At 41.8% G+C, this 23,062-nt stretch overlaps 1 protein-coding gene and 1 long non-coding RNA gene across 2 annotated transcripts; both read left to right on the top strand.

The window, feature by feature from the left end:
• The first annotated feature begins 268 nt into the window (after window positions 1-268).
• LOC131730562 (uncharacterized) lies at window positions 269-907 on the top strand. The gene is made up of 3 exons (XR_009324100.1): window positions 269-362; window positions 572-624; window positions 863-907. It is a non-coding gene; the product is annotated as an uncharacterized LOC131730562 (long non-coding RNA).
• A 906-nt stretch (window positions 908-1,813) lies between these two features.
• On the top strand, window positions 1,814-10,264 carry LOC131696725 (zona pellucida sperm-binding protein 2-like). The gene is made up of 19 exons (XM_059021072.1): window positions 1,814-1,860; window positions 2,128-2,203; window positions 3,236-3,406; window positions 3,536-3,632; window positions 3,902-4,125; window positions 4,463-4,616; window positions 4,779-4,987; window positions 5,115-5,232; window positions 6,050-6,252; window positions 6,513-6,630; window positions 7,119-7,288; window positions 7,612-7,709; window positions 7,950-8,083; window positions 8,199-8,246; window positions 8,404-8,587; window positions 9,053-9,188; window positions 9,489-9,585; window positions 9,650-9,739; window positions 10,128-10,264. Exons 1-19 carry the CDS (start codon window positions 1,814-1,816, stop codon window positions 10,241-10,243), a joined length of 2,490 nt encoding a protein of 829 aa, XP_058877055.1. The 3' UTR covers window positions 10,244-10,264.
• Window positions 10,265-23,062: the final 12,798 nt, after the last annotated feature.

The raw sequence follows: 23,062 nt of genomic DNA, 5'->3' as shown, positions 1-23,062 counted from the left end.
GCACGCTACTTAGCGCTACTCTATTATGTGTATTTATATTATTAAATACCGTTGTTGTAATCAAAACACTCTGAAGATTAACCCAACACTCCTCGGCTTTGCCTCGGGAGGGGGCAAATGATAAACACGCTCCTATTTGTCAATAATTAAGATCATTCCAATAAACGGATTATTAAACTCAGGTGCTGCCGCCCCGATTGGTTGCAAGCTAATTCAGGCGGCTTTATAATCCTGTAACCAGTCCTACTCTAGCAAGCGAGTATATCGGTTTCTTTAGTATAAATACACACTGTGCAGCTTGTGGGTTGGTTGCTGGCTTTGGCACGAAGGATGGGTATCATGGATTGTAAACTCCTTTTAGGGTGAGTTTGATGTGTTATAGTGTTTGGTTTGTTTATGTCTTTAATGGCTACGCGGTTTTAGATGCTTGCGTTACTGTATTTCATTTCGATATGTTTTGTTCTTGCGTTGCCGTGTAAAGGTATGCAGTGTCTTGAGTACACCCGAGTTTGTGTAGGATACAGCGTGTGTCTGAATAACACTTCTTGCATGTATTTTTTTTCATCCTCAGAGTTGTATTGTGTATGCTGTTACCTTTGGATGCGAAGGCGCAAGCGCCACCAGGTAAGTGGCGTTTATTTAATTGTTACGTGGTCTTTTGTAGCTGCCACTTGACCTGCTTAAACGGGAAGTTTGTCTGAAATGTTACAAGCTGTCTCTGCCCTAGCACGGTCTTGCTCTTAAAAGCGCACTGTATCTGCCGCATAACCAACGTTGTGTTCGTCATTAAAACCGGTTAGTTCTCTGAATAGTTATTGAACCACTGCAAGTGAGAGTAAGTCTCTTGTCTCTTTGCCCGCAGGGACCTTTGTTAATGAGTGTCGGGACCGATACTTCTGGACGACGAAAAGAAGCTTCCTAATTGGAGGGAACTTTCGCTTCGATATCATTGGTAAATATGATTTGATCGGTAACAGGAACTTGTATTTGTAGGATGCCTCAACATACAATTAAGCCTTTTTTGTATTTAGGTAACGACGGCATTCACCCTCTGGACGATAGATACGCCGCATCCTGTGGCTTTACCTACTCTGTTAATATCCCCGGCGACCTGATATTCAGGGCTTCTTTCTTTGCTTGTCACGTCTCCAGCAATGTGAGTCCTGTGCGGTCACACTTCACACGGCCAGCTCCGTATGTATGTCAGCATTATTACAAGCGACAGTGTCGCCTTGTAAACTAATGGCTTTTCTCTCTTTTTAGAGCGATTCGGAGTTTAGCTTGAGGTTCCGTTTCGTTCGCATCGACCAGTTCAGCAGAGAGACTTACTACCCGTTCTCTATGACGTGCAGTATTACCAAGCAGTGGTACCCCCGCGAAATCGTCTGTGAAGAGAACTACATGGAGGTAAGACCTCTCCAGTCCTGGGTTTGACCTGTACTCCCACTAGCTATAATACATTGCCCACAATAATGCCTCACCCTTTGGTCCATTATCCTTCTGCAGATTCTTTTCTTTTTAAACTACCTTTTTGTGGTACCAGTTTTAATAAAACAATACTCTAATTCAACCAATATTTCCCCATATCTTATTTTGTCAACATGTTGCAACTGAAACTGGTTTAGGACAGAATACCAAACACTAATTGAATTACAAGTATTGTAGAATTTATTTGGATTAGAAATCCAAATTGGTGTGCATTGCCTTTTTGCTTCCCATATTTGTGCATTTTATATTTACAGCATTAAACTGAAGGTGAATTATTGATTCTTTGTGCATTTGTTTGTTTCTTTAGTAACAATACACAATCTGGATGTGCAGTCCTCTACCAAACCCAGGCAACAACTGCAACCTGCCACTGTTGGTGTTGCTAAAATGCAGTGTCCATGATTGTTTACAGTTGTCCCTTGTACTCCTTCAGAAGCTTGTATCAAATTCTCAGTAGACTTCTTGCTGCATGGCTTAATTCTAGCTGGTTGTGACTTGAGCCCAGTACCTGTAACAGGGTTCCTCTTGGCTGATCTAGCCATCCACTTCTGTAAAGTGACGGGCTGCTAGATCGTCTTTAAGCTATAGGGAGGTCTGAACCTAAATGATTGTATAACGTTATCCCCTTGTCATCTTTAGATATCTAAGGAGAAATGTGCCAGTTATTGCTCAGGAGGGGATGGATACTGAAGACTGGCACGCTGCTCTCCCTGCAGTAAGTTTAAAAGCCACTCCTGTTTTGGTCTGAAGATGTTCATGCAGCATGGCAATTGTATAGGGTGCTTACAAGCTGCTATCCAGCTCGCAGTAGCATCTTGTTGGCTGCTGTGAGCAGGGCTATTGGCTTGTGTCTTTCTGCAACCTGTCCTATATTTCTAATTTAACAAAAGGTATAGCTCATCTTTTAATAACATGATGTCTGATGCTCATGCTGCCATATATATGAATGAGCATCAAATGTATCGCTCATATTGGGATAAAATGACATGTCTCTGTGCAGTGACTCTACTGTGCTGACCAACAATTGATATTTTACCATCTGAAGTTATGCTAGTCACAGGCTAGCGTGTGTGGCCACTGTTGGAAGCAGTACGCATGCTTTGCACCAGGTTTCGGATGTTGTCTTGTGGAATCCTGGCCCATTCCTCTTGTCATGCCTGGATAAGCATCTGCCTGTTCAGTGGTCTCCCGAGCCCTAGACGCCACATGCCGCCCAAGTTCATCGCACAAATGTTTAATTGGGCTTGGGTCTGGGGAATAAGGCATGACTCTCCCATTGTGCAAGAAAGCTGTTGTGACATAAGCAACATGTGGCCATTCCTGCAAGACCATGCACGTTGGCCTATTAGGATGGGCTTGCAAGAAGGGCACCAAGTGAGGCCTTGGGACTTGATCAACGTATTGCTGTGGAGTCCTGTTTCCATCAATCCCTCACTAGCAGCGGAGTTCTGTAGCAACTAGACCATCACACTTGGACCTCCCCACCGATTGGTCTCTCGTGCACAACAGTGTCCTAATTAGGTGTATATTAAGTGCCTATGTTTCAGTCCTAGTTTGTCTTCTATGCAGGCTTGTGACTTGCTGCTACTCTATGCAAGTGTGAACTGTCTTAAGCTTCATAACTTGTCTAGCTAAAATCACTCCACACTTTCCCAGTCGACTTGGCTTCTTGCCTCCTACCCCAGTCCCATAAAACCAGACTAGCCCCTAGACCTTCTGACCAGCTGCTGTCTCTCCTGTGTTCCAGGCCCAGGAAGCTATCATGTCAGTGTGGCAGGTTGTGTTCCACAAGACCGGACAGCCAGCCAAATCCATGAATGCCTCCGTGGCCCAGTCTCGGGGCTACATGATCAACTCCACCTCCAGTAGGATCCTCTTCCGCTCGCCCTATAACATGCCGGAATCAGAAATGCTTACAGTAAGACCTCTCCAAAAGCACTATTAAAATATCGGGTTCTGTTTTTAGCAGAGTTCCATATTGCTCCATCGGTGTCTCCAAGCACACTTGTATTGCTTCTGTGCCTGAGTTCATGCTATGTTCTTCCAGGTTAATGGAATCCAAGTGGAAGCAATCCGGGCAACTGTCTTCTACAAGCAAAGGTGGATGCTGCTATTGGTGGACACTTCTGCTGCCTGTACCAAGAGTAAGATCTAAAGCTTGGCTATCTTGCCATGGTCCAGAGGCCATGTAAAACGACTGCCATGGTGTGGTCCTCTTTTTAACTGGACAATTACTAGTGCAGTTACTTCTACTAGGTTACAAAAGGAACATCTCTGCATGCTAGCACTACAGAATTCTACAAACAAGGGCCATGATCATGGCCATATTGATTGCCATCTGCTTGCACTTCCTTTTATACAGAAATTCCTAATGGATACAAGTTTTTAACTCCAACTGTCTTTTCCCTCCTAGATCTTGGCACTTTTGATGGTACACATTTGGCTTGGGTTGCACCCAGAGTCCTCACTCCACTGGTCCTGCATATAGAGAAGTTCCAGGACAAGGGTATTGCCATGGGTGTGGAGGGGAAGCTGCTTGACCTTGCCACTATCCGAAGACGGAACTATGAACTGAAAGTCAATGAGACTTTCATAGATATCTCTGTTCCTTATGGCGCGGAGGGTGGCTACCTGAAGGTAATGGGGGGGGGGGGGGGGGGGGGTTGGTTTAGCTCTGGCGTTCCTTCACTGACAACCAGGCAGGTTCTGGATGTGTTGCAGACTCTCTCTACCCCCTAGATTGCGTGCCCTTGGTGTTTCTCTAGATGAGCACTTTGACAGTACACCTGCTTCTGATATCCCAGACACCTGGGAAATGCTCCCGTGGCAGAGAAGTTTAGCTGACCCTGAGTAAATCCTGGTTTTAATCTACACGTTGGCCAGTGACCCTTCCTTTCCAGCCTTGGTTCTGCATGCTTTTAATGGAGTCCACCTCCTGCTTTACTCTTGTGACCATGCCCTTCTGTCTCTTCAGAGTCGTGTTATAAATAACCAGTACAACCGGATCTACGCCATTGACCTGTACCTTGAGCACCAGTGGGCAGATGACCAGTGGGAAGCGACCCAGCACCGTTCTTTCAAGCCAGTCCGCACCCCCTCTATTGCTGAGACCCCCTTTGTTGTCAACAGTGAGTACGCTGCCTGCTTTCCAGCATGGCATTTAATGGCCTTGCTGTGGTGCCAATGTGTAATGCAGTGGGGGACGTCCTGGACTAAAACACTAGCCCTGGCTTTAAATCTGTAATGCAAACCCTCCTCCATCTTAACCTCCTAAATGCCTGCGTTTGTAGATACCATCCCAGCAGAAAAGGTCTTCACAGTGACCCTTGGCATCTTCAACCCTGATGTTGAGCTGAAGAACTTCACCATCAATGGGGTTCCTCTGACCCTTCCTGAGGCCATCAACCAAGGCATTGTGCTAACTGAGGTCCAGCACCCCAATGGCACCAAGTCTTTTGTCCTGAAGGTCCCCTTCACCCACCCACTCATCCCACAAAAGGTAGGGATGAAAGCATGCCTATATGTTGATGGAACTCAAAGCTTAAGACCCAAGCTGTACCGGTCTATTCTCCAGTACAGTTGCTGACTGTTACTGCTTCTTTACACCATTTGTTGTTCTCTGGCAGTATATTGGCAATGGTGTGAGGGAGTTCACCTTGAATATCAACTACACCTTGAACATCATCCCTGAGAATGCGCCTTATTTCCACCCTGCAACCATTGTGTGTCAGATTAAGGATGTCGGTAAGTATTGGGGCTGGGAAGTGTCCCTGAGCACTGATTGATTTAGACCACGGGTGTCAAACTCTGTTCCTGGCGGGCTACAGTGTTTTCTGGCTTTCGTTCCCCCTGAGCTCTCAATTATTTATTTCTTAGCAGATGCCCTTATCCAGGGCGACTTACAATCGTAAGCAAATACATTTCTTGTGTTACAGTACAAGTAATACAATAAGAGCAAATTACTTAATGGGTCTAATGATGATTAACCGGACACATTCAACACTTCTCTTCAGGCCTCCATGCTTCATAGGTAGTGTACCTTGACTCCAGTGCATTTCTAAAACCATCCACTGTAAAAGACCTTAATGTTTGATAATTCAACAAATTATCTCAATTGTTAATTGAGAGTTTTGGCATGAAAACCAGAAGACCCTGCGACCCTCGGGCTGGAGTTGACATCCCTGGACTAGACCAAGTCTCTCAACCAAAGGATTGGTGCACTGGTTGTGTGCCCACCCAGGGAATTCCATCATGAAGATGTCTCCCCTTTTTTCAATTGAGCTAGTTTGCAAGCTCTTGAAAGCCTCCTGAAAAATGTTTGCTGCTAGCATGCTGTCATCTTTCTTGGGATTTGCATACACCTCCCACACTAACAGACATGCACCCCTATTGGCACTTGCTGTTTGAGAGAAATGATGTTCATTAAAGCACTGCTGCCCAAAGAAGACTGCCAGCACTCTGCTGAAGCTTGAACTGTCGACGCCTGACCATTACTGAAGGTGTGGTTGGTAGTTTTTTATTGGCATACACTTCAGGCTCTTGACTCTTCTTTCCTCCCCAGTACTTCCTGTGATCAAGGGCTCTTGTACTGAAAAGAGCCTAGTCTTTGAAGTGACGCGTGGGAACATGGACCACCTCTGGGCCATGTACATTGAGAAACACCAGCTTACCTCTGAGCTGGCGGCTCAACGGGGCTACATCCTCACCAACCAGACCAAGTTTATTCTAGAGGTGCCGCTCTTCAGTATCGGCTGCATCTATGAGGTACACATTTCTGGGGGCCATTAGGAATGTACTTGGCAGAGTCTCCCTAGAGGCTGAACTGGGTGTTTTGTAGGATTACATTCTCGTTCTGGGTTTGAGACTTTTTCTTTTCCTTTGTTTAGGTGTGTGAGCAAACCTGAGCCTTGTTAAATCTGTAGTTCTCCCTGCATGACTAGGTTGGAAAGCCTGCCCCTCTGTTGGTGTGCCATCAAACTGGGATGTTTTTTTCCCCCCGTGTCGCTTGTCTCCCTCTTTTCCAGGATATCTCTCTCCGAGGCCTCTTTGTTCGAGTAGAACTGACCCTAATCGATATTGGGACACTCGTGGCAGTGCTGTCCGCTGTACAGCGCTGTCAATTTCCTACCAAGCAGCTGTTGGGTAAGTAGTTCCCCAAAGTGGGCTTGACTTTCTGTCTTGGTGCTCTGCACCTCCCTGCTTCCATGCCTTGCCATTTTCTACACGTGTTGACTAAGCAATCTCTAACATATGCTTTAGCCGTATACCTGACTCCTCCTTCTCCATTGCTATAGAGAGTATTCCACTGATCACATATTGCTTGCAACAATCCGTAGTGCCACTTGCCCAACTTCTAAATGGTCTACCTGGCCTCTTGGTCTGCGGTCAGGTCTCTATGCATATTGGTGAAGGCTTCTACCAGTACGTGCACCACAGTGTGATCCTTTAGTATTCGGCAGGCTTTGTTTGACCTGAAGCAAAATTAATTCTACAGGGTCCCGCAGCACTTTTCGCCATAGCTGTAGGTATCGTCTCGAGGCTACTTGGTACACGATTTGGTGTGGCAATCTTGAACTGGTTCATGCAGCAAGTTCTCATGGAATGCTTCAACTTCACCCCATTCTCTTCAGTGTGCATGCCTAATGGTGTGATGACGGTGGTGGCTGTCACCATGGAGCCCATACCAGTAGTGGTACCCAGCAAGACCACCCTGCTGGATAAGACCTGCAAACCCAAAGAGTTTGACTCAACCAGGGCTCTCTTCACCTTCACTGTCAACACGTGTGGGACCAGGAGCAAGGTGGGTTTCCCGCATGGTGCTGTAGACTCGTGCAATAGCCCTTCATACAGGTCTTGTATTGGTGGACTGTACTAGATGCAATACGTATCCCTAAAAGTGCTGTGGACTAGCCTTGCATGTCTGCCCTAGTAAAGACTACAAGATTGCTTCCCCTTGAACTGTTTTTAAAATTGCATGTTTGACAAGTGACAACTCCTGTTTGTGTGTCTTTTTTTTAAATGTGCTATTGGCATACAGATTTCTTTCAAATGGGGCTGCTATTCTAATTTCTAGTAGTGGGTGGGGGTGCTTTGTACTAATGGCTTGATCTGGCAATGTTTCAGATTGTGGAGAACTACCTGATCTATGAGAATGAGGTAGTGTATACCAGAGCTCTGTTCCCAGCCAATGCTCCAGTCATCACCAGGGACTCTGAATACAGGTGAGCGTGAGGAGTCCTGCACTTCTAGAAGGCCTGAAATGGGCCTACACTGGCACCTCTCGATACTGACTTTTTAGACTTGGGGCATGCTGCCCAATAGATAATGGTATACTTCCTGTGAAGATTTGCCTCTGAAGGAACCATTTAACAAATTGCAAGTAGTGTACAGTAATGTGTTTCAACTGCATTTTAAAGACCTTGGTAGTCTTATCAAATACTACTGCAACGTGTCTCCCGTAGGCTGACCATCCGTTGCCGCTACCCCCTCAACGACACCATGAAATTGCTAGCTGAAAGGAAGGCTGTCCCTGCCCCCTACTCTAAAAAAAGTCTTGGATCCCTGGAGTTCTATCCTTACAGCTCTGAGCAGAGAGGTATGGCTTCTAGTGCCTAGTTTTAACTTGCCCAGTCCCGGGACAGTGTTGGTCAACTTTTATCCTGACTACCAGTATCCACCTACTACTATGACTCCATTTCTTGATTTCCCAGGCCCCAAAGCCAGAGATGTTCTGAATCTGAAGGCCCGTCTAGCAAGAGGTTGGTACCTGGTACACCCTTCATACCCACCTACCTTTAATGGCCAGGTTCTGTAGTCTTTCATCCATAACCCACCAGGAATGGTGGCTGTACACATAATGCGCTTTAAAAGCATAGCAGTGATGGGCGCTCAGTCAACCTTTCTCCTTCCTGCCAGATGTGACCTTCTCCCAGTTCTATCGGGAGTTCCCAGTGTCCAAGTCTGGGCTGGAGCCCTTGTTCCTGGAGGTTGTGCTCCTCCACCACCAGAACCTGGCTGACCACCTCGTCCTGCGGGACTGCTGGGCCACAGAGACCCCTGAACTGGACGCCACCCCTCAATGGGACCTGGTCACTGACGGGTAAGGGGGTGGCGAGAGTAAGCAGGCAGATGGTATTGAGCTGGAGTTTCATGGTCACTTATGCCAGCTTTTAGAATGTGTGCTTGGTAGAGGTCTAAACTTTACTTGCTACTCTTGCTATGCTGTAGACTTGCATTGCATGATAACCTGGATGCCTAGATGGACGTGACCTGGCAAAGGCCTTTTCAGCATTGCAATGGGCTTTGGCTTCATGTACTTCTGCAATGAGTTGCATTTGCCTTGATTGGTGTTCATCTATATATGGTAAACACACACCATGGCAGTTTCCCTCTGGTGGGAAGTGCATGTAGAACACACTTGGAAGTCTTTTGGAGGCTTCCTAATGTGCTAGGATTCAGTCGTTTCCTAAAATGAATACCTTTGTCCTGTACTTCACCCCTCGAGCTCCATGCCACGAAACCCAGTGTGCGATTGCCTCCAATGTCGTCTCCTCCTTTTCTGCAGCTGCCTGGTCAGTGGCGACTCCTACAAGACCCGGTTCCACCCAGTGTCTGCCAGCGCTCTCACCAAGAGCCCCCACCACCTCAAGAGGCTTGAGGTCCAGGCTCAGTCTGTTGCAAACCATGCCCTGTGGCACCAGGTTGGTAACTTTTCAGTGAGCTCAACCCGAGCCTTTTGATCTGCATTCTCACCCTCTGGTTAATACACGGCCATCTACTCTAGGTTTGGGGTGGGGGAGGAAAGCTCCCATGTCAAACGATAGTTTAAACCTCCATCTAGACCCTGAAGTAGCTCCCTATTTGAACTGGTGTGGAATGACTCCAAGGTCAGAAATGGGCAGTCCTGCTCTAGAAATGGCTTTCTATAGGCTGACATATTGGTTGGCTGTGTATGAGGCTGAACTAGGGCTCTAACACTGTCTGACCTTCGTGTTTTGCAGATGTACTTCCACTGTCTAGCTCTTGTTTGTGCTTCTGGGAAGGCAGGTGTCTGCAATCAGACCTGTATCGCTGGAGACAAGAGATCAGGTAGGCAGGGTGTAGGACCTCTCTTGCAGTGGATGATACCCATTTGTATGCTCTATCGACTCCCAATTGCTCCTTTTTGGATCCAACTCTTTTGGGCTATGTCTTTCTGCTGGACCAGTCCAAATTGTACCCGAGGGGGAAGTTGCCAGTGTTCAAGCAGCCGGTAAGCAGTAAAGCACCAAGACACTAATCCCCTGCCTGCCCTGTAACTGTGTTCCTTTGCATGGTGATGAAGGTTAGGAAACTGCTGCCATTTTGGCTTTTGCATGGGAAGCTTTGTGTATTGCACCAAAGGGGAATCTGGCGCCAAAAGGGCACCTGCAGGGGCTGTAGTTTTTTCTAGACCTCTTCTGTTGCAAGTTTTAGCCAAACAAATGCTTGTCCCAGGCACGCTACATAATGTAACCAGTAGCTGTGCTTTCAAATTAAGCCCTCCAGGCTAACTAGCTCTGCCTCTTCTACCCAACACTTGCATCTCTTCCCCCAGTGCACACATTGGGTATTGTTTAGCTTCCTCAGGGTCCTAATGCTTGCCATTGTCTACTTTTCAGGTGCGACTCCTCCTCTGGTCCCCTATATTCCAGTCTTGGGAGTTGCAGTGGGAGTCCTTCTACTTGCTGTTGTAGTGTTTGCTGCCAAAGCTAGGAGATGTTGGGTTTCTATTTAATAAAAATCTTTGAATGTGAAATTGTCTCGTGTGGCTAGCTTTCCCATTTGCATCGGTCAATGGATCTGAATTAACTGGGGTATTGGATGGCTAAAATGATGCCTGCAGTCTTATTCAGCTAACCTTTGAATGTCCTTTTTCAATAACTCTTTCCCATGAGAGGATTCTGCTGTTGCCTCACTAAATGATGCTTTAAACCTTTTGGTTTTCAGCCATGAAGTGAAGAGGGTTTGCAGTAAAACTTGTGTGACCCAAGCATTGGTTGAGGGTGACGAGATCTCTATCGGTAACCTAGACCTTTTTTTACATGCCTTTTGCTATTTCAAGGGAACGGTATCATAGTGTAATGATTTGGTCCAGTTTCTACCACAGTGTTCACAGGCAAGCCACGTGTCTTGTTCCAACCGAGCTCTCAAGTACTTAATTGAACCCTTAAGAGCTCGGTTGGAACCAAAACGACCAGGGTTTAGAACCACTGCCCTAGAGAAAAGGAGGGGAGGAAAGCCAATGTGTCTTGGGAACCTGCTACTAGGACTGCTGTAATGGTTAATTATTAGTTCAAATCCAGGGAGGGGCTGTGTATTTTGTCTATCCATTCTACGAGGAACTACCGTTCCTCTCAAATGTACAAGTTAGAAAAACTTGTTTGAAACTACCAAGCATCTCTGTATAGCGCAAAGAGTTTAGCTGTTTTTGCCATGTAGCAGCGGCAAAACTAAATGATTTAGAATTCCCATCTGTACCAGTATCAAAAGTCTGAAACTTCCTTACAGCAAATGTGGGGGGAATAAAACCGTACATGCCTCTTGTACACAATGCGATAGAAGTCGTCAAACTAAGGTAACATTGTTATTCTTCCTCTTCTGTCTACTTCTTAAGGGTGTGTAGCGACTTTTTCAAACGGAAAAGCTAAATCACTGATTCCACATGTTGATCAACGTCAAAATAAACCAGAGAATGCAAGCACTTTGATATCCACACCATTTATATGAAACCATTTGTTTTAAAACGGCACATCGCAGAAAAAAATACGTGGTGTGAACTTGCAACATGACGTTCTTGACGAGCACACGACCTTGGCCCACTGCGCAGTTGTTGAAATGCGGTTTATTTTTTAAGCTTGCATCCGAGCCTGACCAGCTTTTGCTGAAAGTTCTGCGCGATTCTAGGAATGTTCGATTTCCTGTTTGAGAATTTCTAGTTTCCTGTTTGTTTGGTAGATACCACAGCATGGAATTGTACACGAGTGGTATGTAGCTTCCTTGTCTAAATCTCTGATAAATTGTAGTTCCTCGTTAAATTAAAGATAAAGGGATTTATTTGGTAGAAATAAACGATTTAAACAAATACATAGGAGGCATAAATACATTTAGAAATAATTTAAATAAATGTAGAAATGAATACATAAATGTATAAATAGCAAGCTAGAAAATTACGTCATATTAATTGATTTGGCTGATGCGTTTATCCATAGCAACTGACATTTATATACCTATATACAAAGTACATGTCTCATGTAAATATATATATATATATATATATACAGTGTGTGTGTGTGTATATATATATATATATATATAACATTTCTATTGCAAGTTGACTAAAATTAATAGTGCATCAAAGAAAGTCACCAAGGTTGAAACATTTAATGGTAGCTACTGAGTCAACATTTACATTGTAACGTTTAAAACAGTCTTCTAAAATGTACCAAACAAGGGTCATTTAAATGTGTTGGCTGAAAAAAGTAACAAGCAGACAAAACTGATTAAAACAAAACAAGTTTGAATGACAAATTCGGCAACATTGTCGAGTTTTGTAAACATTTAAAACTTAGGCTGTGTTCATACAGTAATTATACGGACTGTGTTGCATAGCGTTACGCTGACTTTGAAAAACAAAATGGTAAAACCAGGGTTAAGTGCAAGTGACAAAACCGAAACTCTGTGTTTTTCTTTACACCCACTAAAGTACATATGACGTTTTAAACCACTTCGTGCTACTTAAAGTTTACAAACGAGAGGTGGTCATTTCAGCCCATCTTGCTCGTTTGGTTGTTAGTAGCTTAGTGAGCGAAACAACCTATACAAACTAATCTGAACAAGAAGAAAACATATGTGATATATATATATATATTTTTAAATCCGTCTAGCATGTTGTGCGCTCGCAAGCACGCTCACGCACAAAATGATCTGGCCCGTGAGCAGAAAAATTCCAGTTGAAACCAGTAGATCTTATCAATTGGTCTCAACTGGAATGAACTGGTCTGTACTACTCACCAGTAGACGTATCAATTGGTCTCAACTGGTATGAACTACTCACAAGTAGACCTTATCAATGGGTCTCAACTGGTATGAAATGGTCTACACTACTCTCCAGTAGATCTCTACTGGTCTATGGTATATTAGTCCATTTCATCAATGGGTCCCAACTGGTATGAACTCTCCTGCACTACTCAGCAGTATCTCTACTGGTGAGTAGTGCAGCAGTAGATCTCTCAAATAAAGAGAACACTATGTAACACAATTTTTGTTCCTGGGTAGTAAGTGTTATTTCCTAATTGCTTATACCTCAAAAGTATAGAAAATGGCTACTATTCCCCACAAACTTTGCTTTTGTGACCAGGACAGTGATATTTTGAAATTTACCTATTTCCAATGAGAAAACGGGTGAATTTGTGTCTTTTCGTTCACATAAAGTCAGAAAAAAACAACATATGAATCCAAATTAACATGTATTTATACTAAAGTAATACAAAAATGACTACAAAAGATTTAGAAGTGAGTAGTTTTTCGAGATTTACGATTATACTGTAAATCACTTTCACGATTCAGCCCCCAAATATAGTCTCCCATCATGTTCTCGTTATACTGTCCTTCATTGACAGCTCATCCAGGAGCCTCAAAGCCGTGCTACTCCATAATGGTAACAAGTACCCGTCTCTTCCCCTGGCTCACTCGGTGCACCTCAAAGAGGATTACAACAGCATCAAGACCTTGCTGGACGCCTTGAAGTATCATGAGTATGGCTGGGACCCCCGGAAGGTGCTGATGCCACCACTGCACATCAAATTGGGCCTTATGAAACAATTTGTCAGAGCTCTAGATAAGGAGTCGGCAGCCTTCAAGTACCTTCAAGACTTCTTCCCTAAGCTGTCTGAGGCAAAGGTCAAAGCCGGTGTCTTCGTCAGACCACAGATAAAGAAGATCCTGGAGTGCAATGAATTCCCCAAGAAGCTCACTAGTAAGGAGAAAGCGGCTTGGAACAGCTTTGTCGCAGTGGTTCGGGGCTTCCTGGGCAATCACAAGGCCGAAAACTATGTGGAGCTGGTTGAGACTCTGGTGAAGAACTACGGCACAATGGGCTGTAGGATGTCCCTCAAAGTCCATATCCTTGATGCTCATCTTGATAAATTCAAGGAGAACATGGGAGCGTACTCGGAGGAGCAAGGCGAGCGCTTCCACCAGGATATACTGGACTTTGAACGCCGCTACCAAGGACAGTATAACGGGAACATGATGGGAGACTACATTTGGGGGCTGATTCGTGAAAGTGATTTACAGTATAATCGTAAATCTCGAAAAACTACTCACTTCTAAATCTTTTGTAGTCATTTTTGTATTACTTTAGTATAAATACATGTTAATTTGGATTCATATGTTGTTTTTTTCTGACTTTATGTGAACGAAAAGACACACATTCGCCCGTTTTCTCATTGGAAATAGGTAAGTTTCAAAATATCACTGTCCTCTGTCACAAAAGCAAAGTTTGTGGGGAATAATAGCCGTTTTCTATACATTTGAGGCATCAGCTATTAGGAAATAACACTTACTACCCAGGAACCAAAAAAAAATAAATACATTTTGTTACACGGTGTAATTGCAAGCTACTGATAGTAGCTAATTATAGTAGTATGTGTCTGCATCCACAATAATAGGCTCCTATTTGAGTATATATATGTTACTCGTGTAAGCTTTTATTCAAAATTCTAAATTATAGCAAAATAATGTATTAGAAATGAATACAATGTCTTACCTTAGCTACCTCTTTTTCAATGGAAGTTTAAAAAGAAAAGGACACTTAATTTCTGATATTATATTTGTTTAATTATGTTAAGAACAATAAGAAAGTACAAAATCTAGTCATTCCATTAATATTTTATAAAAACTGGTCACAGTTATAAAATATGAAAAAACAAACAGTATATATTATTTTACAATTCATTTACAATGGACTGATGAACAGGTTGCAGAATTGCTGGGGTTTTTTTAACATATCACAATAACATTGCATAGAAAACATATTACAATTTAAAATGTACCTTTTCTCTTAGTCTATGAGAGGTTAAAATAACAAACAAGTAAAAAATATGTAAATAAAAAAATACCAAAACAAGGTTCTACCAAGGTTCTTTTTCTATCACAAAATGTAATGGTAACTAATGAAATCTTCAGTCTGGATACCTAAAGAAATAAATGACAGGGAGCGTCTTAATATATCAGGGTAAGTGTACCCCCACCAGCACTTATTATCAGAGCTGAGTGGTCCCATAACTTCACAGATATCTGTGAGCATCTAGTGGAATTGATTCCTTGACATTTCACAGCTGTATTCTCTAACACTGCACGATCTGTAAGTATTGAGACAGTGAAGTCAAAATTTGTATTTTTGCAGTATACTCAAGCAATTTGGATTTCAGATGAAAAGATGAATATGAGGCAAAAGTACAGAATGTCACCTTTTATTTCTGGGTATTTCTGTGCATATATGTTTTACCATTTTAGAATAATAACACTTAAAATAAAAGGTGACGTTCTGTACTTTTGCCTCATATTCATCTTTTCATTTCAAATCCAAATTGCTCCAGTATACAGAAAAAAATACCAATTCTGACTTCACTGTCCCAATACTTACGATGGGCACTGTATATTATTATTATTATTATTTATTTCTTAGCAGACGCCCTTATCCAGGGCGATTTACAATCGTAAGCAAAAACATTTCAAGCGTTACAATACAAGTAATACAATAAGAGCAAGAAATACAATAACTTTTGTTCAAGTAAAGTACAAGTTTGACAAACCACAATTCAATAATACAGCAGGTAATAGTGATAGTTACATCAGGATATGATTAAATAGTGATAGTTACATCAGGATGTGATTAAATACAAAGTACTACAGGTTAAAAACTTGGCAGATTACAGTATTCTGAAGTACAGGATTAAATGCAGTAAAATAGGGGCTGATAAGCGCAAAATAAAGCACATTTACATGAAGGGTGATAGTGTCCCAGGATACAAACAGAGGAGTTCTACAGGTGCTCTTTGAAGAGGTGAGTCTTAAGGAGGCGCCGGAATGTGGTCAGGGACTGGGCAGTCCTGACATCTGTAGGAAGGTCATTCCACCACTGCGGAGCAAGGGTGGAGAAGGAGCGGGCTTTGGAGGCAGGGGAGCGTAGCGGTGGTAGAGCTAGTCTTCTAGTGCAGGCGGAGCGGAGAGGTCGAGTGGGGGTGTAGGGAGAGATGAGGGTCTGGAGGTAGCTGGGTGCAGACTGGTCAAGGCATCTGTAGGCTAGTACAAGAGTCTTGAATATATGGGCTTAATTGGAACACACATGGACGACATGTGTAAACTAGATTTGGTGGGCTTACAGAATACATTTACCCTACACTTTTTAGTCCCTCTCATATACATTTGGAAATTTGCAAATATATGCAGTCTGACCAAAACAAATGAAAATACATTTACATACAATATCCGTTGCACTCGGTACAAGAAGTCGTGCTCGTTTGTATTCTGAACACATTGTTACCGGCAATGTGATACCACATATGATACCGGCAATGTCTTGTCTTTGCTCTATATCAAACATTTTTAAAAATATAGTAATCTCGTTTTCAATGGTGGCATTGCTTCTAGCAATTTTTATTATTTCTCCCATTCTTTGCCCTGTTACTTTCATACTTTTGCCCATTTACAACCATTCTGCTGTAAACAACCAAAGTCGACGGTATCTCTTTACCAGCTTCTCTGAATAGTGTCTGCTCTTCCTGTCCTAAACTACTTTGTACATAGCCTGGACCCAGTAGTGTTATTCCATTGCTTGTATCAGAAGCCTGAAGTTCTGGATAATCTGTTAATTTTGTGCAGAACTCAGCAATGCTTGTTTTAATATTGTGGATCTCTTTAAATAATGGAATTGCTTTGTAAAGCAGAAATTTGTTAGCGACTTGTTTAGCTACACCTTTTGTACCTTTCACTAATTGTAATAATTTACCATTACCAGACTCAAAAACAAATGCTGAATGTGCCCACAGTGGACCCCAGAGTTTCACACTTTTTGCCAAATGAAGCAAAAGATGGACATTTGATGTCATGTTAGCTTCACCACATAATGATTGCAGCTTTACTACAAATTCGAGCAGGAGAATATCAGCATTATTCACATCTTGAGGTAAAATCGGAGATTGTAACGGAAGATAAATTGCTTCAACAAGAAGTGCAAAGTGCTTCAGATACCTCTCTGGCAGTATTCCTTTCAGACAGGGCAAACTATAAAATAGTAACCAATTTCTCCATTCAGATGCTTTCCAGTACTTTCGGTCTTTTACTGATCTTGGTAATCGTGCCATATTCTGCGGTGGTTTAATGCTAAGTAGTCTTGAATCTATGACAGCTAGACATGATGGTGAGCCTATATAACATTCTTCGTTTGCATACTGAAGCCACAGCTCTGTAAGTTGCCGTGTAACACCCAAGAGCACACAGTGCATGTAGTATGGAGTAAAGCCCCAGACTATTCCAAAGTAGGGAAGATTAATTAAAGGAGAAGGACCTTTAACTCCGTTGTATATAATCCTTTCTCTTAATGCAGTTTTCATGTCATTCAGCATTCCCCTGTCTGTCCTATCTGCATACTCTACTTCTGAAACTGGGTATTTGACCTGCCCTGAAACCAACATACCAGGGTGATAGCACCAGCTGCAACCAAAGTATCCATTGTACTGTGCAGAATTTTGCATGGCAGGTCTTGCTACAGAATCTACACAGCAACAAATACCTACAATTTAACTTGTTACTATGGTCTTGTCCTTTTTCCTCCATTTTACACCTAATTCTGTAAGCATTTTGGCCTCTTCTACAAAATGCCCAAGAAATATATCCATATTTGGATGCCCCTTGCCAAACCACAAACCTGCTAAAATCAAATGTTTACCCCTTTCACTGGGAGGTAGTTCATTAATCATTATCTGAATAGGCCATATAGAGAAGGAAGATGAATTAAACACCGAACTGCCATCACAATTGAAATTGTACGAAAAGTTTTCTGGTTTACTTAAAATTTTTCCAGGCTGTGATATCTGCCTATAACATTCGCCATCATAAATGTCACATATAGACTCACGGTGAGTCATTTTTCTGGACATTCTATACGACAACACATCAGTACCCTCCAGCTTTTCTAGTAAACATTGAATCTGAGGATCAAGTGGTACACTTATAAAGAAATTTCCTTCATCCAAGTTGTCTATGTTACAAACACTGTGACACTGGGGGCATTTTTTCTCTTTTTCATCAAAACCCTTACAGTAATTTCCTACATATGTTTGACAAAATGTACAATAAAAATGAAATTTTGTCAACTCACATGATTTACTAAAAACCTTACTGAAAAGATGTTTCGTATCTGGGACAACTTCTCTCTCAAACAATTTGTTAATTATTTGAAGGAGATCCACTACAGCAACACCAGTAAGGGAGTGCCTCATGGCAAATGTCATAACCATTAAAAGTGCCTCTGCTTTTGTTGTAGAAACAAAATCGCACAGATTGAAATTCAGGTCTGGATTTGACCCCAACATATGTAAGGGATCATTTGAGAAACCAGGACCAGGACTTTCCACATTTACCGCTGTTCCAGATGACATGTGTTCTTGATCACTGTCTGGTTCATCAAACTCATCAGGAAGGTCTTGAATATTTACTTCATAAGCCAGTTCTTCACTGTTGTGGCTGTAAGTTATGTCTTCTGTTCCAGAGTGTATCTGTAAAATATGTATTTTAAAAGAGTAAAATTAAAGTGTTGGCTTTATAAAGAATAATTTAGTTTTCACATAATAAGCGGCAGACCCAGACCCAGTTGCAGGTATGAGTCCCGGAGCAGCGGCAGCAGTTACCCCAGCTACAATATATTATGCATTACTGTTTGTTATATTCATGGTGTTTCTTACCGTAGAACAACTGCTGCCTGAGAGTCTGTCAGAATCTCCCACTAACTGTTCTATAGTTTCATCATTCTCAGTCTGTTAAATAAAGGCAGAATACATGTAATAACGTTATGTTTTTGGTTTTTTTTGTTTTTTTTTGGGGGGGGGGGGGGGGAACAGGATGTTATCACTAGAAAACATTACAGACAACTTGCAATCAATTTAAAATGTGAAATAAACTGCTACTGCTGTTTTATAACTCATGCAAAACAAATGAATGGATACTTACCAAAGGCACCTCTGATAAAGCAATATGATGTTTTCTTTCATGCAGCCACTGTGTTGAGCGCGGCCTGTAATCTTCTACTCCAGGTTCTAAATATCTTTTATATTTTGAAGGCCTTTCCATTTTTTAATTCTGCTGAAACATATACAATATTTTTGTTTACTTTCACTTAACAATTATGAATAACAAGAGAAAAAAACTATTAATTTATAATAAAAAATACTAAAAATATTACAAACAAAAGGGTATTAAGTTTTAATACACTATATACTTTTGTTAAGTATTGTGATTAATTTTTGGTTTAACATACCTTTTGGAAGTTTCTCGAAACCGCTGGCTCCTCTTGTCTCTGTCGTCATTCCCCGTTGTCGGTTAATGGTTGTTACACGCGCGCTACTGATGCAGCTTTACAGTTGCAATAAAATTTGAACAGCTGCGCGAGAAGATTTGGAATTTTCAGACCGGTTCATCTTCGCTAAAGGCTAGAAGGTAAGTTATGTTACCTCTGTGTAATGGTATTTAAAAATAATGTAACTATTATTGTGAAAATTGTAATTTGACTTTTTTCTTGGTAATTTGGGGTGTTCGCTTTTGTCAGATACATTGAAGATGATGTACGTGCTGTCGTAGTCTTTTATTAGAGACTTCAATCCTGAAACGACTAAAGATTTTGACAGAAAGGAAATTTACCAGATTTACTGGACTGAAAGCCAACAAAAACTTCCAGAGGATAAGCATAAACTTAAGCAACATCTGGTTAGTTCTAATAACTATTATAAAGGACAAATTCTATTACTTGTCAGGTAAGGACGTTTTATCTTTTTTTTATTTAGAGTGAATGGGACAACGAGGTTAAAAGTAAAAGTAGGCTAATAACATAATGACAACATAAAAAATAACTAGGATAATTGTGAAAAGAAATCACGTTTGGACAATTATTTTGATAAAGGATATTAATACAATTTCGAATGAATAACTTTTTGCAAAGATGGCATTCTATGTAAGAACTAGGCCATATTGAATTGTCTCATAAACATTTCCAGATGACGAGAAGGATTTAAAGAAACAAATTTCCAGTGGAAAACGAATCCATGTTCCCAAGGTTAACCATGATGAAGAAATCGAAGAAAATCAATGTTTTAAAAATCTGGATCTGGAAATCTCCGCAATGAAACATTCAATGGTAAGTATCTTAATATGTAAAAAAAAAAAAAAAAAAAACATAAATAATAATAGTAATTAGAAACCCATATATTTATATTTGATCTGTAATGGTTTCTTGTAGGCGACAGTGCGTTTGTAAAACGCTGTGGTCCACTATGAAAGGCGCTCTATAAAATAAAGATCGATTGATATATTTCTAAATACATTTTAGCGGGAACAAAAAAGAAAAACCTTTCAGGCACAGAAGCAAACAATGTCGAAAATATTAGAAATAAAAAAGAAGGCAAGGAAAAGAAATCCTCTATTCAGAGAAAAAGGATTATGTGGAGGAAATAGAACCCAGCAGCTCTGACGACTCGGACGTAGACCTGGTACCGTCCAAACTGTTTAAAGAAATGAAAGAAAAATATAATGCAACAGAAAAAAACTATGAAATCCTAAAAAAACAAAAGAGGAATATGGACGAAGAAATGTCAATGTTGAGAAAAGAAAATCAAACGCTAAATACTGAAAACAGAACCCTGAGGGACCTCAACATTAAGTTGCAGAGCAACTTGCTTAGCAGATTTCCAAGAGGTAAGAATTATATTTATGTTTACAGTTTAATTTATTTCATATAACCCTCCTATTTTGCTCAGAATTTAAGTACATCTGTTATGTTTTGGGTCATTGACATGATGTCATTGCAAAGTAGCTTATTTTATATAGTTGTTCAACATACTCTCTCCAGTTACCCACCAAAACGTTTTAATATGTACTCTTATTACATACTTGAGCACATCAATAAAAAAAAAATGTACTCTTTATACTGCTTGGCCTTCTTGTACTTATAAATGTGCTGGGGTGTATTTACATGTACTTGGCCCCAGGTTTGTTTTCTAGTAACATGTTTTGTTCATTGTTTTGTTTTTCCAGAGTCAGAGCCCACAACATCTGAAAAACCTATTGCTGTCCATGAATGTCCAGCTTCAAAGGAATCGCAATATATTCCTTTTGATTGCATTGATAGAAAAGTAAGCTAAGCTTTACACGATATCCAATTACATAGAAGAAAGGACAAGCTTGTTTCTAAGATACTGAGGCAATACTATAATTCAAAATTAAACCCTGTACCAAGACTATTTGATGAAGTTGTTTATATTATGTAACAATCTATTAATATTTAAATGTTAAAACTGATGTTCTGTTACAAAATATTGTCCCTCTCTATAATTGTGTTGAAGGTGTGTATTGGAGAGGGCATTTGGTTGCCAGAAGAAAAATGGATATTGATTTCCAAGGCAAGCAAAGATTCCATTTTTTGCAAAGAGCTTGCTGTAGCAGTCTGGGGTTCAGAAGTGCTAAAGGACAGGAGCACAGAGGGCAAAATCTGCAACAGATTTAAACAAATGAGAGCAGTTGCAAAACAACAGCAAAACCTGTAGAGCTACTGTGAGAGCAGTACCAGTAGAGACCAGTAGAGCTTCTGGGAGACCAGTGCCACTACAGACCAGTAGAGGTACTGGGAGACCAGTACAGACCAGTAGAGGTACAGAAAAACCAGTAGAGCTACTGGGAGACCAGTAGAGACCAGTAGAGCTACTGGGAGACCAGTGCAACTACAGACCAGTAGAGGTACTGGTAAACCAAAAGAGCTACTGGGAGACCAGTACCAGTACAGACCAGTAGAGCTACTGTTTCCAACCCAAACCAGTAGACCAGTTCAGTTGTCCAGAAACCCATTTGAAACCAGTTGCCACAGGTCACCAGTAGAAACCAGTTGAACATTTTCTGTTGGAATTTCCACTAGGGTTTGCTACTGAATCTCTGCTGGTAGGCTTACATTCTGTGTGTATGTTGTTACAGTAAAGTGAAATGACTGGCGTCGCTATATCTGAACTTAATTAATTTTTTTTTAAGAATGACAGACGCAACACTCTGTGGAGCTTTTTATTGCCCTGCGTGACACGCTAACGGCCACTGTTTGGGCCAGGACCACACCACCAAAACAAGAAAGCCCACTATAAACCCTCGACCCTGTTCCGTATCCTTCTCTCGGTTCTTGTCTGTATCCTAATCCTTTTCACTAGCACCTTACTCTCAGGCAGTGTCCCTCAGCTACCCGATAGGTCTCCCACGATTGTCAGTCTCTCAGCACGTCTTTCTCCGTCACTCTCTTGCACAGCACCCCCCCCCCCCCAATCACTCCCTTCTCCCGATACAGACCACTATGCTGGCACCATCCCTGGTAATGGGCCAACCAATCCAGATGCAGTACCACGGTCCGGCCTCGGGGGAGGCGGTACACCACCTCACTCACTCGCTTGAGTACCTCGCAGGGCCCCACCCATTTGCTCTCCAACTTCGGACAGCGGACCCGAGTCCTCCGGGGGCAGTACACCCAGACCAGATGCCCCGCTGTGAAGTGTCGGCCTTTAGTGTGAGCGTGAATTCAAAGCGCAGCAGAGTGTTTTGAACGTATGCTCGTTACACTCAGTGTGTTCGCAATTTACATTCAAAACACTAGTCTTTTTGGAGTGTTTTGGGCGTCCTACACATTCATTTTACATTTTTAAATTACTACCAATGGATTACGAAGCACTCCAAAGAGATCAAGATGCCTTACCATTTAGTGAAACAACATTTCAAAAGATACAGTAACTGAGAGCATTAATAATTGCTTAATAATGTGTATCAAAAATATGTTACGGGTTATTGCCTTCGCTGTAAACTAATGGTGCAGTTGTCCACAATGTCGCTATTATTGATGGTTCGGTTGCATTTTGGTAATGCCTTAGCTTTAAAGACATTGGGTTGTGCAGATCTACCATTAGGTGGCACTATAGTATGAAGCGCTGCGGGTGATTCGGATCAGTGAACCTTTTGGTGAAACACTGGTTCACGGCTGAAATAGTAAAACGGTATAAATTGCACGCTACTTAGCGCTACTGTATTATGTGTATTTATATTATTAAATACCGTTGTTGTAATCAAAACCCTCTGAAGATTAACCCAACACTCCTCGGCTTTGCCTCGGGAGGGGGCAAATGATAAACACCCTCCTATTTGTCAATAATTAAGATCATTCCAATAAACGGATTATTAAACTCAGGTGCTGCCGCCCCGATTGGTTGCAAGCTAATTCAGGCGGCTTTATAATCCTGTAACCAGTCCTACTCTAGCA

The sequence above is a fragment of the Acipenser ruthenus genome, chromosome 3, assembly GCF_902713425.1.
Source record: "Acipenser ruthenus chromosome 3, fAciRut3.2 maternal haplotype, whole genome shotgun sequence".
NCBI classification, from domain to species: domain Eukaryota; kingdom Metazoa; phylum Chordata; class Actinopteri; order Acipenseriformes; family Acipenseridae; genus Acipenser; species Acipenser ruthenus.
Note: the sequence above shows the minus strand (reverse complement) of the source record. Positions and strands in the feature narration are given on the sequence as shown.